The sequence below is a fragment of the Neolamprologus brichardi genome, chromosome 14, assembly GCF_056152115.1.
Source record: "Neolamprologus brichardi isolate AB-2024 chromosome 14, ASM5615211v1, whole genome shotgun sequence".
NCBI classification, from domain to species: domain Eukaryota; kingdom Metazoa; phylum Chordata; class Actinopteri; order Cichliformes; family Cichlidae; genus Neolamprologus; species Neolamprologus brichardi.
The window spans coordinates 26,334,246-26,353,140 of record NC_142117.1 but is presented as its reverse complement, the minus strand read 5'-3'; the positions used below and the strand labels follow the sequence as shown (position 1 = coordinate 26,353,140).

The 18,895-nt window shown below is 38.5% G+C and overlaps 1 protein-coding gene across 2 annotated transcripts; it reads right to left on the bottom strand.

Annotated features, from left to right (window-relative positions):
* Nucleotides 1-8,763: 8,763 nt before the first annotated feature.
* Nucleotides 8,764-12,887, bottom strand: LOC148098929 (extracellular calcium-sensing receptor-like). 2 transcript variants are annotated; one of them, XM_087851590.1, is made up of 9 exons: nucleotides 12,778-12,887; nucleotides 12,210-12,504; nucleotides 11,955-12,041; nucleotides 11,453-11,722; nucleotides 11,038-11,244; nucleotides 10,671-10,946; nucleotides 10,059-10,286; nucleotides 9,839-9,962; nucleotides 8,764-9,752 (listed from the first exon to the last, which is right to left on the bottom strand). In XM_087851590.1, the coding sequence occupies exons 1-9, from the start codon at nucleotides 12,885-12,887 to the stop codon at nucleotides 8,842-8,844; spliced, it is 2,508 nt and encodes an 835-aa protein (XP_087707716.1). In that variant the 3' UTR covers nucleotides 8,764-8,841. The 2 variants fall into 2 exon arrangements, with proteins under 2 accessions (XP_087707716.1, XP_087707717.1); XM_087851591.1 differs by having other exon boundaries at nucleotides 10,671-10,937.
* Nucleotides 12,888-18,895: the final 6,008 nt, after the last annotated feature.

Below are 18,895 nucleotides of genomic sequence, written 5' to 3'. Positions count from 1 at the left end.
AAAGGGAGTTTTTCCTTCCCACTGTCGCCAAAGTGCTTGCTCATAGGGGGTCATATGATTGTTGGGCTTTTCTCTGTATCTATGAAGCGCCTTGAGGCGACATTTGTTGTGATTTGGCGCTATATAAATAAAATTGAATTGAATTGAATTGAAAGTGAAGAATCTGACGAGGTAGATTCAGCAGAAGAAATAATGTCTGTATCAGCTAGAGAACATGGGGTGGAACAGTCATCTCTTTCCTGGGGTGTGGCATTGAGGGAGACTACATCCGACTCAACTGGCAAGTAAACAACTTTAACTGTGGACTTGTCTTTGATTTCTGAAGGCAGTGTCAAGTTCACAAACTCGTTGTCAAATTCAATGTCTCTGTACTGAAGCCTGAAGTTTCCAGTCAAACCAAATTGCCTTCCAATTTCTTCCTTGAGGTACTCTAGTGAACTGGGTATCCCATTGGGAAGAGATAATTTTGATGCGTTGTCCTCTCCAAGAATGATTCTTAAAGTTGCAGCCATCTTGTTTTCATTCTGGAAAACAAAAAGAAAACAAACAAACAACTTTTCTTTTCATTTTGGTGGAATTTATTTGCAACTAAATTACCCGTTAATGTTTCTTAATGAAAACCAATCTAAAATTTAATTTTTAAGCCTAGTTTATACTTCTTCGTCAGTGTGGGCACAGAGACGTGCCGTGTCATTTTGCGCAAGGCAAGCACCCTGTAGCAGACTCGCAAGGACGGACAGAGACATGCCCAAGTTTTTAGATAAATGTCAAACTCCATGGACAGCACAAGCCTGTGATTGGTCAGCTAACTACTTCAATTCAAGAAAGTCACTCTTCCGGTTTTCTCATCTCACAAAAACAGCGATTTAAGAGGTAAAAAGAGAGTAGAAAGCAGAGTTCTACCATGGAGCAGATTGAAGAACATCTAGCTGATGAAGTCTGATGATACAAGCTTTAAACAATCAATCCCGGAAAGATTAAAAGATAGCGAGTCACATGAGTTGTGCCAGTCTCAAGAAGCAATGCACCACCTTGCTGCCCTGGCAAATTGCTTTGAAACAGTCACAAAGCAGCGGAGAAGTTTGAAAGGTTCAAAGCTCCGTCAGTGTGCCTGAGTGTATGTATTGGTCTGCTGGTGGAGAAGTATAAACTAGGCTTTGTGTTACTGTAAATGTGTCAAAGATCTGAAGTCACCACTAAGAAAAAATATAAAATAAAACTTACCAGCAACATGTACAAATCTTTTTAAGGTTACCATTCGTAGGGATCCAACTTTGTATTCAGCCAATGGATAGTGGTCAGCAAGTTCCTTCTGATCAACTGCTGCGAACTCTCTTGTTGGATGCAACTCTAAGGCTCGATAATGTTCTCTATAATAGGAGTTGAGTTTTTTAACAATAAGAGTCAACTCGTCTTTAATAATGCACAACTGCATTATTTCTGAAAATCCCGGAAGACCACCACAGGATCCATGCACAACTATCATGCCCTTTTTATATCTGATGCCATTGACAGTGACACTTTGGGCCAGGTTTATTTCAGAGATTTCTGGGTGCTTCTGTACAAGCGAGTTCACAACATCATCATGAAGGGTATCAATTGAGACTCTTGAGGTTTGCAAAACTTCCAATGAAGACTTCTCATTGTCAGGGCGAAGCAAATTATAAGCAACCATTAGCTGATGCTTGTTTGCCAGTGCAAATGTTACATTTCTGAAATTATGTATGTGCCTAACAACCTGCTTAAAAAAGCTATGTTTGGCCTCGAACCACATAGTCCATAATGATACAAGAGGACCAAAACATTTAATCATTTCAGGTTAGTGCTCCAGAAAATGATGTTTTGGCAACAACCTTTGATCAGGAAAGAGTGCTTGGTAGCATTTACGATGATCTGAGATTGTGCATTCCAGATATGCAATAGATTCTAAAGTATGAACATTTGCCACAACCAAATCTGCAATATCTTTCAAATACAATATCACCTGCCATGCAGGTTCATCAATAGGAACAAGTTTTCCAACAATTAGTGGAAGTAACCGAAGAAGGCACCAATTTTCATGTGCATTCCCACCAATTGTGTGCTTCTGCTGCAGGTTTTTGGGTAACACATGAGGACGGTTAGTTTTATCCCCACATTTGTAGGGAAAAGACAGTATGAGATTATTCAGATGTTGAAGAGTAAATAACTTTTTAGATATTAGCACTGCAATGCACTTTGCCAGTTCAACGGGAACTATGCCTTCGAATAGATCATGGACAATGTCAGGTGGGTATCCACTTATCACATTAAAGTGAGATAAGCTCTTAGTTAAAACACATCCTGTCCTTACACCAAAGCAGCTTACCCCTTTTTCCTCACAGGTTTTAAAATGCAACTGATGAACCTCCTTGGTCCTGCGGTCAAAGGCTCCTGATTTCACCTCGAGCTGCTGGATGTCTGAAAGCTGAGCTGTACAAAAGCGGCAAAAATATTTTCCTGAGAAACTCTCAATAAATCCAGCTAGGCCATGAGCCCCAAGATTATCAGCTATAACGCACTGAACGGTCCCTTTAATGAATGATCCAAGCTGTGGAATAAAAACCCCTTCCTGCTCTAAAGTTACTAGGTCATGCAACAGTGGCTCAAAAAGTTTTTGATAGCCGTATTCTTTGACAAAATCCACTTTGCACAGCAGTGCTAAATAGATTGATGAAAGGGCTGAGCTGCTACCAGGGGGCAAGTTACCAAAAGTCCAGTACACAGCACAAAGCTTGTGTTTCTTGCGTGATGTTCCCAATGGATTGAAAACTTCAAAATCATCTACATATAAACACAGAGAGATCCGCAAAACTTCACTAGAAAAAAAAGGATTTATTTTGTAATACTCACCATCTTGAAAACAAGTGTATTGGTTATTACTTTCAAGGCAGGTTGTGTAGTTGTCAACAAGCTTATCAATTATATCTTTACGGCAAAGTAACTGATGTAAAGACTTCAGCAGGGGAACATACTGAAAAGTCTTATTGGAATATGCTTCAAGTTTATACTCAACAGGTTCCAGAACTTCAAAATATTCTTTATAATATTGTTTACCTTTAAATGAGGTGGAAAGTGGACCACCCTTCGCTATAGCTTTCACCACAGGATTATTTGCATTAATGGCAAGGTTAACTTCATTAATTATTTGAAAGTCAGCCTGAACTTCGTGCCTCCTGAATACCTCAACAGCGGTTGTGTTTGAAACGGGCACTACAGCAGAAGTAAAAATGAAGTGTAATTCTTCCAACAATTCATCAATGGCAGAGCTGGGTACATGTGAAAAAATCTCTAATTTGAGCAAGACAGCAGCAAATTTCCTAATTATGGTTTCCTGCAAGTTCTCATTTTCAGCTTCAACAAAACTAGGACCACTGGAGTTAGAGTGATTTTCTCTATCATCTGTTAAGTGTTCCTCAGATAGCTGATCTTCATTTACAAACCCTTTCAAAACTTCAGGTTTAAAGTCTTTTTCTGTGCAATTTCCATGTTTTCTATTCTTATGCGATTTGAAAGTACCATATATATTAGTTTGAAATGAACAGTTTTGAAAGACACAAGTGACAGTCTCAAAACACTTAAGATGGTTGTTAATATGGGAGAAATACTCTTTAACTGATATCAGTTCGCTTCCAGGACACAAGGAACATGTAAAGATAACTGGTTCTCCTGATCTACTTGAAGAATCAATATGACATCGACTCAAATGTGTTTTGAGAGCATTCCATGTTTTAAATGAACAAGGGCATTCATAGTATGTGCATGGATATGAGTGTCTTTGACCATAATGGCCATGCTTTAATCTGTAATGCTTTAGTAATTGGTACCTTGTCAAAACACTTTCAGCACACTGTCTGCACTTCCACATTTAAAACCTAGAAAAAAATGAAAGAAGTTTGTTAATCATCATCAATAACTATTTTTTTTAAAGAGCATAGATTTGTTTATCTATGTTGTACATGTTCCATTAATACCTCAAATACTTACAACCACATCTGAGCCACTTTTGTTGCATCTATTGAGAGACAGAACTAGCTAACAACCTAAAATGAAAAGGGAACACATAAATTGTTACTTTGATAACCAATGGAAACTGATACAAGGAGTTAAATGCATTATATATATAACAGTATTACACATTATTCTGCACTTCAATGACAACAGATAAACGCATGTCTTATACTTTACAAATCAAAGTGTTAATCGCTTAAATCTCTGAGTTTCACACTAAACCAGAAATCAACATGGAGTCGAATTCTTTCAAACAATGCAGCAACTTAATTGATGCATGTTTCTAAAATACACTACACATGCATTTCATTCTTCAAACTACAGGATCGCTGGCGCTCCTGGTGGTCATTACTGATGTCAGGGAGCAGGTGCGGTAGATGTTGGGAGTAATTTTAAAACTGTCGGTCTCAGTAGGAAAGTCTAACCTTAACAGGAATTGCAAAGGATTTTGGAAAATTACACCGAAGCAGGTTCAACAATATTTGTTAAATGTCTTCATACTTCTAACACTTCTTAAGCTAAAGTGTTAAAAAATTTACCAGGCATCATTTGTTTAAAAAAATGCAAAAGTATTCCCGAAAGTGTCAGAAGTTTATCAGTTAGTATACATTAATCAAATTTGTCATACTTAAATTGTTGTACTTACCAAATAATAGATTCTATCCAGGATACTAAGCACATGCAAGTCTCAGTTGAAAATGGCGGATGATCAAACTTCCACACTGCACATGTGCAAACTCAGAAGTACGGAGAGCCTATTAGGACAATCCTCTTTAAATTAAAGTGCTCTTCATTTTAAATGAACTTTTTACGTTGGATTTAATTTACTGCAATTTGTTGTATTGAAATATTGTGTTGTTAATTAAATTCAAAACAACATACTTGTGTTTAAAGTTAAAAACCAATTGGTGGCATTAGTTTTAACATAAAACATTTACATAATGCTAACAACATCAGTGTGTCATTTCTTAGAGTGTAGAAACATTGAACAGAAACATTGTGAGGCCATATACAAGGACTGTTATATAATATAATTGTAGCATCCAGTCGAACTGAGAAGGCCAGAACTGATGGTTGTTGAATGACCTTTATTATTCCATGCCGTGTATCAGACAACGAACCAACGTAAGAGCTAGACAAACAAATAAAACAATTACCATGTTATTTATGTAACACCATTTTAACCGCTCATTACGCTGGTCTAACCGTTTTCTATTAAACTATATAATACATATTATGCATTTCAGATTGCTCAAATTAAATCATATACATTACAAACCTTGTTCCCCTGTCGACTGTAGCTAGAACCATTCGCTTTTGTACAATTTAACTATGTTTTTCTCTCCCTTTTCTCCATTAGCATTAGTTTACCGTTTTCTTCCGTCTTTTTTGTACATCAAGTTGGTCGCCGTTACATCGTTCACTTCCGGTCACACGGGAAGTCACCAAAATAAAAGCACAGACGTTATATTACGTGAATATGAGATAGCTTTACATATCCGCCGTTACAATAATAAATAAATAAATAAGGGTGGAGGGGCTAAGGTCATTTAGGGTGGGGATGGTAATTCCACTGAGACCAAAATATTGCACAAAGACCAAAAATATTGGACATACCAAAAATATTGCACATGGGCCAAAAATATTGCACAGAACAATGAAAGACTGAGATATTGCACATGGGATGGCAGCAACATAGTTGATCAATAGCAGAATGGTTGTATGGGAGAAGTCTGTTCACACTCTTAGTTTGCATTACGAGTTCTGACAGCCCGCGGGAAGAAGCTGAGGATGATGTTGCAGGAGTGCATGGGGGTGCAGTCATTAGTGTAGATGATGTGTAGGAGTGGACTCAGCACACATCCCTGTGGTGAGCCAGTGCTGAGCGACAGGGTGGATGATCTCTGGTTGCCAACCATGATTGTGAACAGTCTGTGGGAAAGTTCCATACACATGTGAAGGGGGGGGGAGTCCAAGTTTACCAGCTTGGCTATAAGAATGTCTGGGATGATGATATTGAAGGCCGAGCTGAAGTCAATGAAGAGCATCCTTACTGATGTCCCAGGATTCTCCAGGTGATGGAGAGTGGAGTGGAGGGCAGTGGAAATTGCATCGTCGGTGGACCTGTTTACCTCGTAGGCAAACTGGTAGGGGTCGAAGCTGGGTGCGAGGCAGTGATTATGTGATTTAGGACCAGCTTCTTGAAGCAATTTGCAACCACTGGAGTCAGTGTGATGGGTTTGTAGTCACTGATGGTGGGGGATTTGGGGACTGGGACTATTGTTGCTGATTTCAGGCATTCAGGGACAGTGGCATGTGACAGGGAGAGGTTGAATAGTCTGATGAACTGAGGAGGCAGCTGGACAGCGCAGGCTTTGAGCACTCTACCAGGTATTCCGTCAGGACCAGCAGCTTTCCTTTGATTAACTGCGCTGAACACATTGCGAACCTGGTGTTCTTGGAGGCTAAATGTGTGAGGGCTGTGCTCAGAGGAGGCTGTGGGCAGGGCGGTGTGCATGGTGGGGGTGACTGCAGCTTTCTCGAAGCAGGCAAAGGAGTGGTTAAGTTCCTCTGCTAATGAGATGTCCATGTTATCTGTATTTTTCCCATTGCACTTGTAATTGGTGATGTGTTTCAGGCCCTCTCATACCTTTCTGGAGTTGTTATGATTCTGATTCTAAAGCTGTTAGTTTGATGTCTCTCCAAACAATATTGACCGAACCAGCAGCAAAAGAAGAAAATCTGTTTTCTTCATTATTCGCTTGCTTGTTACGCACAAGTCTACCGTTGTTCACAGTGCTGTCGGCCGACGGGGTTTTTTTTCCTTTTATATACTTCCGAAAAGAAAACCTAATTTCTGCCGTTCAATACTGAACAAATTTAAACTTTTTAAAATTATGCAAAATGCAAAATGCTTAGCCGTGTCTCTAATAAAACCGCTGTAACATCAGAGGTAAGGTTCATGTGTTGATTAATGGTTTTCGTTTTTGATGTACTGCAGAATATTTTTATAAAATCACAGGCCAGGAAAATCACTCACACACCTTTGATAAGGTCTTGCGTGTGTCAGCTTCCTTTTTATAGATACAAAAATATGTAAATGTACTGATCGGAATTATAATATTTCTGACTGTCAAAATTTCCCAGATTCAAATCGAATTGAATCGAATCGAATCGAATTAAATCGAATCATGGATCGAATCGATTTGGGACCTTGTGAATCGGAATTGAATCGATTCTAGGAATCAGTGACGATACCCGCCCTAGTCGGACATACTCAGGTGGGGGAAGGGAAAAGATCTGAAGGCTTGCTTAATATTTGAGTAATATTTGAGTTGGTCCAAGGTGTTATTCCCTCTCGCAGGGCATTTCACATGTCGAACAAATTTAGGCACAGTTCTTAAGCATGCTTAAGAAATCCCCTGCAATGATACTCCCTCTGAATATGCCCATTGCATTTTAGAGATTGTGTCGTGCAGGTAGGCAAGGGCTGAGCTAGCATTAGCGTCTGGTGGTAAGTAGGCTGCTGTTATTAGGACTGCAGGCAGTTCTCTGGGCAAGTAGAAGGGTCTGCACATGACAGACATTGCCTCTATGCCTGGGGAGCAGACTGTGGTGATGATCTTAGTGTTTGTGCACCAGTTGTTATGTGTGTAAATGCACAATCCTCCTCCTCTGCTTTTCCCCGCTGCAGTCTTTCTGTCACTGCGGTGCATTGTGTGACCTGATAGCTGCATCGAGGCGTTGGGAATTCGCTATCGTAGCCATGTCTCTGTGACAACCAGGACACAACAGTTGCGTACAAGTTGCTGTGCAGTGAGAAGTAGTTTCAGTTCGTCTATTTTTTTGATGACCAACCGTGCATTGGTCAGGAAGATGCTTGGGAGCTGTAGTTTGAAAGGCTGCTTCTTTATCGTAGCTAGCAGGCCCGACCGGCACTCCTGCTTTTGTTTGCATTCCTTCCGCCACCTGCATTTCTGTGGATTCTTATTTCTTGGCAATAAGAATCCACAGAGCGCCGAATTTTCTCACTATCTCCAGGAGTATGTTGTGCATCCTCTGATAATCACTGGTAATGGGGATCTGGCTGTTGCATCGAATGTTGCATAATTCCAGATGGCTGTAGGTAAATTTGGCTTTACAGTAAGAAAAACAAAAGAAAAAGAAATGTGGAGAAAAGAAAAAGAAAAGCACCTAAGTGGAGAGCATAGAGCCGCTGCATCTGTGCGCGCCGCCATCTTGCACTACTCCCAGTTCTCAATGGGAGATAAACTCTCTGGATGACACGCTTCTTACAGTCTGTTTGGAGAGACCTTCTAGGAAACTGTTGGAGAACCTTGTATGTCGGGGAGCCTGGAATTGTCACTATAGTTACGTTTTGATTGTAGCACATTTTGAAATGGAAACAAACTGCACTGAAGAAAGTTGAGAGTTGAAAGTTGAGACCTGTATTAGTTGTTTTCTTGAAATGATCAGCATGGTTTTAGTCACGATTAGTTCAAGACAGACCAAATATACAAAAATATAGATTAGAACTGCTAAATGAATTCAAGTTGAAAGCGTAGTTTATTAAAAGAGTTTCAATTACATTTAATTTCCGTAATAGGTAAATTTTACAGTGGAGCAAGCAAAGTCAATGCTTCTCTTTGAAAAGTCTGTTTTTTTGTATGTAAACTGCAATTTAAAAGAACAACAACAAAAACGACTAAATAACTGTCTTTAATATTTAACATTTCTTCATTTTAATTGTTTATTTAATTTTTGGTCAATAGAGTGCGGATTTTTTTTATTTTTTGACTTGAACTGAAAGTTTTATGACACAATTCCACGGCCCATAACAGCTTTCTTTGTGTTCATCTCCGGTCTCAACAGGATTATGTAACATTTGGGGCCAAACAGTGTGATCAAGAGTCCAAAACTTGAAGCAAGAATGGCAAATACCTCTACTGCATCTGCAAGATTTCCTGGTGAGCTGATATAAGCAGGAACAAAGGCCACCCACACAGCACAGAAGATCAGCATGCTGAATGTGATGAGCTTGGCCTCATTAAAACTATCAGGGAGATTCCTCACCAGGAATGCAATTAAAAAACTGAGGACAGCCAGCACACCAATATAGCCCAATAACACTGCAAAACCAACAGTGGACCCAACTGCACACTCATACACTATCTTGTCATTGTGGTATTGGGTGTTCTTATGTGGAGTTGGAGAGGAAGAGACAAGCCAGGTAGTACAGATGACTGCCTGAATAGCTGTAAGAAACAGAACTGTTCCTCTCTGCTGCATAGCACCAAACCACTTCAGACTGGCTCCCCCTCCTGGCTTGGAGGCTTTGAACACAGCCAGAACAACCATGGTTTTTACCAGGATGCATGAGACACACAGCACAAAGCTGATGCCAAATGCTGCATGCCTGAGCTGACACGTCCACATCCTGGGTCGTCCAATGAACAAAAGTGAACACAGAAAACACAACATGAGTGACATTAATAGCTGGAAACTAAGTTCTGAATTGTTGGCACGTACTATAGGTGTTCTGCGATGGCAGATAAAGATCCCCAGAACAACAGCACATATAAATGTTCCCAGTAAGGAGATTGCTGTCAAACAAATACCCAAAGGGTCATGATAGGAGAGAAACTCTGTTTTCCTAAGAACACAGTGGTCATGCTGTGGGTTTGACCAAAAATCCTCTGGACAACTGGTGCACCCCAAGGAGTCTGACAAAGAAGGGTTGATGTTGAAATGCATCCTATATTTCACAGAAATTAAATCAAATGTGTCATACAGAAAGACAAAGACCTACTGCTCTTGTTAGTGATCTTTCCCTCAGAACAAGGGATGCAGTCAAAACAGCATTCGGGCTCTCTCTTCCTTCTCACCATGTGGGTACCAGGAGGACAGCTCTCACTGCATACTGATCGAGGTGGCTATTGGACATAAAAAAATAAATATTTATTGCCTGCTACAATTCTATATACTGTAAATGTCATAAAAGGTATTTGTCAAATAAAAACATATCTAACCTGTTTGGATTCAAAGTTCCAGAAGATTTTGCCTTCATCAAGTGTGAGTTCTTCACCTTTTAAAGCTGACCTTTTAACCTCACCCACTTTCTGAATTTTAGTGCTTCCATCAGGGAGCCACAACGCGTTAATAACATCATAAATTGGTACTACATCACCATTCTTGTCAAATGACACTTGATCGCCAAATGGAGTGGTGAAGTTCACTCTTTCCATGTAATAAACAAGCTGTTTAAAAGGAATGTATAATAAGTAAATTACTTTTTGCTCCAAAACTAATTATAGAACGAATGATTTATTCATAGATGGAGTATAAAATGATATCACATCTGCCATGGCTCCAGTAACTTTACAGTGCAAACAGTTGCCATTTTTTAGTTCAGTAATCAAATATAATATTATATCTATGGTACCTACATATATAAAGTCATTTTTATCTAAGTCTCAATCAAGCAAGGCACATTACTAATAATCCTGTACAGAAGTTAATGACCTCCATGACTTAAATGACTTAACTACTTTTGCTCACAAGTATGGCAAATCCCTTTTCAGAAAGTCTGAAAGCATGCAAAAACAATGTGTTCAAAGGTGGAGTGTACAATGATAACGCACCTGCCAAGGCTCCAGTGACTGCAAAGAGGCACAGCTGTTCCCACTGAAAGGTCCTCTTCCTGGCTTGCACCGCAGCATGTCATCAAGGGAATATGCCAGTGCATAAACAGCTTTGTACACATTATACTCAGTTCGTAGGTTGGAAATGTCCAAGTACTCATTGTCCACATTTCCTAGATCTTCCTGTCCAGTGCATAGTGCACCTCCACCTTCCAGCCAGCCTGCTGGAGCTGGAGCAAATCTGCACTGAAATGTAAATTCCCAAAACTGATTCACCTGAAATATTTTGAAAAATGTTTATTACACATTATGAAAATATATAATTGTTGTGACACACACACACAGAGTAAAAATGTTCAAGTCTCACCAAGCTATTTCCGTAGCTACTGTTGTGATGTAGATCAGGATGTATCTGCAACAGAAAATCCCTGAACCCTGGTATCTCTCCTTGACGAATGGCGATACCAAGTATACCACCCAGGTATGGCATAAAGTGAGGTGTTTGGAGCACAACAGATTCTGTCAAGGCCACGCTGGCTATCCACTGTAGACCTGTCACATTTTGCCTTACTACCTGTGAATTAAATTAGACCAAGTCTATGAAGTAATACTGAACCTCCAACTTCTTTACTGAAACAGTTTTTGATCTTTAAAATGAATTCTGAATTATTACATTTTTGTACTCATTTCTGTACTGACAATGATACGTAATACGTGTTTTACACAATATAATTATCAAGACCTCTGTAACTACTAATCATTAAAGTGTTTTAAAGTGAAACCTCGTCTATAAGGTGTATTATGCGACTAGGATGTTCAAAGACAATGACAACTCGAGCTGTAGAGGTTTTCATCACATTAACAATCCTCCGGAGTTCATCTGTGTCTTTGTCCCAGGGTAAAACCTCATTGTAGGCCAGGCAACCTTCACCAGACACACTCAGCTCAGACTGAAAGGATCTGGCTGCATGAAGCCCATAATCATCATCAGTGACAAGCAGACCTGCCCAAGTCCAGCCAAAATGCTTTAGAATCTGGATCATTGCACGTACCTAAGTGAATACAGATTAAAGTGTAAGGGCATTAAAAAGAAGAAAAAACTTTAAATATAATTGCAATTTAGCTTTATTCTTTGACACAATACAGAAACGAAATAGAGCATAATTCTCAAAACTAAGTATATTCTTATTTCTAATATTTTCATATCTTTCTTTGTTCTTCTTTTACACAGATATTGAAACATACTTTCGCGTTTCCATTTTAATTTTGATGACAAATTTTCACCTGGAAAGCATCACTTGGGATCGTTCTAAAGAAGGCTGGATACTTTTGACGGTCACTCAGGCAGGAACACGTGGCATAATAACTCACCTGTGAAAGATACAGACTGTATATTTGGGAGCTATCCATGTAGAGATATCTTTACTTTGTCATCATGACTGCATTATTAGTATTAGTTTTTTCATGAAATGGGTTAACATTTTTAATTAAATCAACGTAATCCAATAAAACTGTTACATGGTCAAGCAGAAAACTTACCATAGGTACTCTGTACAAACCTAAGACGTTGGAGATTGCAATAGAATTTGTAGAGGTATAATCACCCACAATCCCTATGACTGGAGGATTTCCAACACATGCATCATCTACTACAATTTGACCCTCTTGACCATTGGCTAATGACAATGCTCCACGGAATCCAATTCCAAGTTCAAGGCAGTTATCATAAAGAGTGTATCCCAGAGTCACATTTGGTAGCAGGTTTGAGTTTCTGTTGATCTCATCAATAGCAAACGCCATGGTCTGTGCGGACTTAAATCCTAGGACATACACACTAAGGCAAGAAAACTTTAATTACTAATATATATAATACAACACATGTATTAAATTACAAGGAAACAAGTGCCTTTTGAAAAAGTTGCAAAAGTAGAAATATTATAAACAATTAAGGATACTGAATAACAATTAAAGACATATATTAAGAAAAAAATGAAAAAGAAGACGCATTGTGTAGTTATTTCAGATACAAAATACATATTTATACTGGCACTAAGTTTGACAGTTTTCTTATTGTATTTTTTTCATTCTGTTTCCCTGTCATAGTTACCCATGGCAAGTAGGCTGTTGTGGCTGCGAGGTAAAAGACAGATCAGGGACACTTGAAAAGAAATGGACTTGAAACAGTCCACCCAGAACCACATCTCCAGTTTTGTGCATCTCATTTAGATGAAACTGTCCCTGCAGCTGACAGGACAAAGAAACCTGAAGAGTGGATAGAATAGCAAAAACACAGGAACACAGCAAAACAAACACGACCAAATTGTTTTGCAAAGATGAACACATGACAGCTTTCTGAATTGTTGAGATCAGTCATTAGGTTTTATTGTTTGTCATTCCCTTTTATTGACTTACTGTGTTGTTTAATCTTGCACACCACCCATCAGGGAAGAAGGCGGAGTATACTTTTCATTTGAGATTGCTTTGTATCCAGGCAAACTCAGGGAACGCTGTGAGTAAATTAGTCATCAGTAATAACTCACTGAAGAATTGTCAGAGTAACAGGTGTTTCTGTGTGCATATCAAGTGACACAAAAGAAGAATAGCAAAAATAACATAACATTATTCATGTACAGCAAAGTTAACGTGGAATGTACAACAGAATCATATTAAAAACTCCAGTCCATATTTGATTTAAAAGAGAGGGACAACAACTTACTTATTTGATCACTACCCAGAGTTCGTGGCCACAGTTGAATAGTTGTAATCTAAATCTAAGTTGTAATCTAAATTGACCTGTAAATTAAAAATTTAGCTCAGACTGTACAGTGCCTGTATCATTGCACGTTTCCCAAATCCATCAGTTTCCCCAAACTCGTGAACAAGATCCTAAGACATTTAAATTCCTTCAATTGGGGTAGTAATTTGTCCCAGATGGAGTTTGCATTCCACCTTTTCCAGCTGAGAACTATGGTCTCTGACTTGGGGGTGCTGATTTTCACACTTGGCCACAAACCACTCCAATGCAAGTTGGAAGTCACCACCTGATTAAGCAAACAGTACCACATCATCTGCAAAAAGTAAAGGTGAAATCCTGAGGCCATCATAGTGGAGAACATCCACCAGCCTGGACAGACCAAGATATTCTGTCCACACTTGCCCACTTTCTCAAACATCCTTGAGAATATACAGAGCTTGTCCAGTTTCACAGCCTGGATGAAAACCTCATTGTTCAATCAGAGGTTCGGGTAACAGATAGACCCTCCAGTATGCTGGCACAGACTTTCCCAGTGTCATGATCCCTCAACTTAGTTTCATCCACACATGAAGCAAAAGGCCTAAAATCCAGCCTTTGTGGGTGTAATTTAACACAGTCCCCTGACAGAGTTTAATGCAGGGGTGTCCAAACTTTTTGCAAAGAGGGCCAGATTTGGGAAGGTGAGAATGTGTGGGGTCCAACCATTCAGCCTGAAATATTTTGAATCATTAACATTAAATGCAAATGAATGACTTGATATTTTTTTCCTTTTTTCACACACAAATTTTATTATAAACTTTTTATTATGAATTATTTATTATTAAATGTTTTTACCAAAATAATGTATTCAAAAAACACAAAATGAAGAAAAATTAAACATCTAAATTCAAAACATGTGAACAGGAAAAAAACATTAAGAGTTAACTTTTTCAAAAGTGCAAAACATTGTGGGCCATATAAATCTGTACATCACTTGTTCTTTAGTTGTTTTGTTTTGTTTTTTTGACCATCATTTTGACCACTTTTTTTTACCATCATGTTTTTTTTTTTTTGACTTTGTTACAGACTAGGGTTGTTAATCCATTTCTCTCACCAGCCATGGCAGATGCGCCATCCGTAATAATACCAGTGACTTTATTCCATGGTAGTTTCATGTCATCTACAGTGGAACAAACAGCAGCAAATAAATCTGTTCCTCTTTTTTGGTCCTTAAGGCTCTGGAGGTCAAGTAGCTCTTCACTCATGTTCATTTTCAGATGCATCTGTGCTTTTGTCGCAAGCTATCGAAAAAAAAGTCAAAATCCACTCCTTTCGCATCCAACTGTCTCTTAATATTAGATGAAACTTCTTCAGTTCTTTGTACCACAGTGTTACGAGCAGTGTTGGGCAAGTTACTTTGAAAAAGTAATTAATTATAGTTACTAGTTACTTTTTTCAAAAAAGTAAGTGAGTGAGTAACTGAGTTACAAGATTCTAAAAGTAATTAATTACTTGAAAAGTAACTATTGCGTTACTTTAAAAAAAATGTTTAACCCTCTGTGTTCCAGGGTATGATTGGCCATTTTAGACTACTTTTGATGTTTCCTCTACATTTCACCTTTAAATACTATTTACTTTGCCTTGTTTGGTATCATCCTTTTCAGCACAAACTCACATTTCTGAATTTACAGTTATGTTTTCATTTTGACACGCTGTACTAACACAACTGATCTAAATTAAGAGAAAAAACATAAAACCTGAGTAGAAAGTTGTATTCTTTACTGTAACAACCACAAGCATGTTTATTGAATCATATTTCATATCTTTAAATGCAACTATAAATTGTCAATTTTAAAACCATATGCACAAGTTTTGCAAACAACAAAGTTATTTGCAGCCATTTACCTTTTACCCTTTTTTTTTTAAAATAACCATTTCAAACTATTTATATAACAATCAGGTGTTCTGCATTAAATAAGATGCCACACAAATTATTTGTGCCACTCCAAAAAAAATAATTTCTCTCCACTATAAAGGAGAACATCACAGCCTGATACCTGCAAGTCTGACAGTAGCAGGTGTATCGCTCCTGTTTTTTACCTGGAGACGCCTCATTGTTCCGACACACAACACAAAACTATCCACAATACTACACACTAACTACACAAGACAAGACATTAACTACACACTCCAAAGATGCTAAATGTCACAAATCTCTCACATCTCAAAACTCGCTCTCTCTTTTTCTGCTGTCTCTCTCTCTCTCTCGCCGTCACTCCTAAAACTTCCCCCTCTTCCTAAACGACCAAATGTCATGTTGCCATATCATTTTTTGATTGGTCGACATGGTGCATTTTTCCACCAACACGAACAGGCTGTTTTTTGTTTTATTTTTTAAATTTTTTGGTCATAAGCAGAGAGTGCTTGCCAGCATTGTCCTTAGACAGTAAACGTGGCGAAACTATTCAGGAAAAAACTCAGCATATATATTGTTTATCATGACTGTGATTTTATGTGGCCTATCAGCACAAAGCTGGTATATATCACCTTGTTGTTTTGTAATCTTAAAGTGGTCATGTGATTGGCTTACCACGACTACTTTATTCTTCCTCAGTCAAACAGCAGCACTCATGCGATTCTTTTGCCCCCTTAGCTCCAGATGTTGTGCCAAAAAGTGATCATCTGCTAGAAAATGATTGCCGTCCATGGGAGCACGTGCCGCTGCTTAAAGCTGTAGCGCCCAGATGAAGACAGCTTCAACCGACTGTTTGTTGAAAAATAGTAACGCGACTGCACTGCATTTTCTTGTTAGTAACGGCAACGCCGTTGTAATGATAGGAATAGTAATTAGTGAGATTACTCATTACTGAAAAAAGTAACGCCGTTATTCCCATCACCGGTTAGGAGCCAGGCAAACATTGGCAAACTCTTGCTTCTTCTCAGGAAGAAATGTTCTCCACCATTTTCATCACGCAGTCTTTAATGAATTCACTATCAGAAAAAGGTTTGCAGTGCTTGGCAATCAGCATTTTCATGTGACTCATGGGCACTTGTGAAAAAGTGCTGCTGTGTCGTTAAAACAGCTTCGAGTTGCTTCAATTTTTCACCATGTTCTTCCCAGTTAGCTTGTCATAGATAGCATATTTTGTCTGGTAGTGCCTCTTAATATTGAATTCCTTGAAAACAGCCACAGTCTCTTGGCTTGCTGACATGCAGGACTGGAACTTGGAGGAAGTCTTGGGACCTTGCTACCTCCTCAAAAGGATTTCATCCTGTATGGCTAGAATAATTCATCTACAGCTGATGTGTTCCCTCTATCCTCGACTAAAACCTCATCAAAACTGGAAGTAGCATTAGCAAAAGGTTTTTAGAATTTTTACTTTTTTCAAAATGTTTAATTTTAAAATAATTTGATTATACAGTTGCTATTATCTGATTGAGCTTTTTGCTTGTCCCTGATAAATTGCTTAAGTAAAATATGCTTATGCATTTAACCCTTTAAAACCGGTCGGAGCGGGCACGCTCTGTTTTGCGTAACTATTTTTAAATCCCGTTAGCTCTGCAACCACGTGAGCTAGCGCAATAATTTTTTTTGCATATGAAACCTGAGGAGTTGTACTTACATCTTATGCCATCAGCTTGTCCTCGGTCACAGTTTCCTTCCACATATAGCTTTGCAAAAACTGCATAAAAAGCGCTTGCAGCAACAAAAACATAATATTCCAGAAACATGCTTTGCTGATCCGATCAGCTGTTCATAACACTTCCTACATTGGATTAGCCGTCTGCGCGAACTATCGCATGTCCGCCATGACCTGCCCGAAACCGGAAGTGACGTCATTTTCGCGGAAATGTAGTTTTTTACCGTCCGGGCCTCAATGAGCCTATACTGGTGTTTTTAAAAGTTATGTTTGACTTTATGACTTTCTGTGTCGTTTCTGGGATGCTTAGGACTCATATTGCACTGCTGGAAATAGTTATTTTGATGCATATGCTGCTTTTTTGCAAATTTGCACTATAATATTTATTTTCGTTTTTCCTGCAGTGTATAAAAATTGGTGTATTTCAAAAATAAAACTATGAAGGCACTCAAAATAAATTTCCTGTGATGGGAAACTATTTTGTGCACCTTTTTTGTATTTACAGTTTTGAGGGATAAGCCTCTTAAATTTCTCTAACTAGAAATATATGTTAAAAAAACAAAAACAATTTTCAATTTTTTGTAGTTTATTGCACTTTTTTGCAATTTATGTAATTACTATGCACTTAATTCATACATATTATTAAAATCTAGGCTGTAATGGTTGTATTGATGTATAGCAACTTGAAATGCTCCCAAAAATGGCAACAGCATGTAAAAATATAATATAAGCTCTGGCGGACTTGGTTCTATGGTAGGTCTTAAAGGGTTAAAGTTAATTATACAGGCCATTCCGTTTTTTGGTCATTTTTAAAAGTAAAGGTATAATGTTTTCATGAGTATTAAAATACAGTTATTTGAGGTTCTTATCTGCTATTCTACCCTTTAACCCTTTAAGACCTACCATAGAACCAAGGCCGCCAGAGCTTACTTTATATTTTTACATGCTGTAGTGCCATTTTTGGGAGCATTTCAAGTTGCTATACATCAATACAACTGTTATAGCCCATATTTTAATAATATGTGTAGCCAAGTGAACTAATACTACATATGGAAAGGGTTTAAAAAGAGGGGATTGTGTTTTTGACTGATTGCTTGTCTACCAGAGGTCTGTTGTAGAGTTGTCATGGTGATGACTAGACCTCACATTTTGGGGGTATACTGTCCCTTTAAGAGACACTGTAAGCCAGAGCACGCATGCACTCAAGTTTGCGTCACACACTGAGCGCTGTGAGCGGGAGCACTGGAGAGTTAGAGACTGCAAAAGATTCTGTGGCTAGCTACACAAGAGGTAAATGTGCTAAAAAAGTGTAGCATACTGCAAAATATTGTCACCAGTGTTGTAGTAGACTGTAATTAGCTAAGTTTCTTTAGCAATGACTCCATGTTTGTGACCATTTCTGTAGAGTTCTTAACGCGCAACGGGTGCATGTTTAATGGTGCTGTGAAAGGGACTGAAGAGCGGGTTGGCGTGAGTAGTTACAGTGTCCTAACAGATTTCAAAGTTGTTAAGTTTATACTGTTATTCACTTTGCATAACTCTGTATGTTTCTGTTTGATTCAGAGGGGAGATCACTTGCTGTGTGATTCCTGCGTGTGTACTGGTTCTAGCACAGTAGCTGTGTGGAGAAACCGAAGTGAGTTCATGATGTTCTCTCATAGAAATGTATGTTTAAAAGAGAGTTTACAGTGCACTTTATTGCCAGTTGACCTGTGAAGTTGTGGGATGTAAACAATGTGTTTATTTGTTTTGTTTTCTCTTTTTTGTTGTATTTGTTTCTTGACAGGTCACTACTGTTGTCTATACTGTTTGAATTTAACATGTACATATGATAGTTACTTTTGTCTCAG

Excerpts from the sequence above, each read along its gene's own strand:
- LOC148098929 (XM_087851590.1), bottom strand. The coding sequence starts at position 12,887 with ATGCACAAAACTGGAGATGTGGTTCTGGGTGGACTGTTTCAAGTCCAT. Across the intron at positions 11,245-11,452 it reads TAATACACCTTATAGACGAG|GTAGTAAGGCAAAATGTGAC; the intron begins GTTTCACTTTAA and ends TTTAATTCACAG. Across the intron at positions 9,963-10,058 it reads GGAACTTTGAATCCAAACAG|CCACCTCGATCAGTATGCAG; the intron begins GTTAGATATGTT and ends TATGTCCAATAG.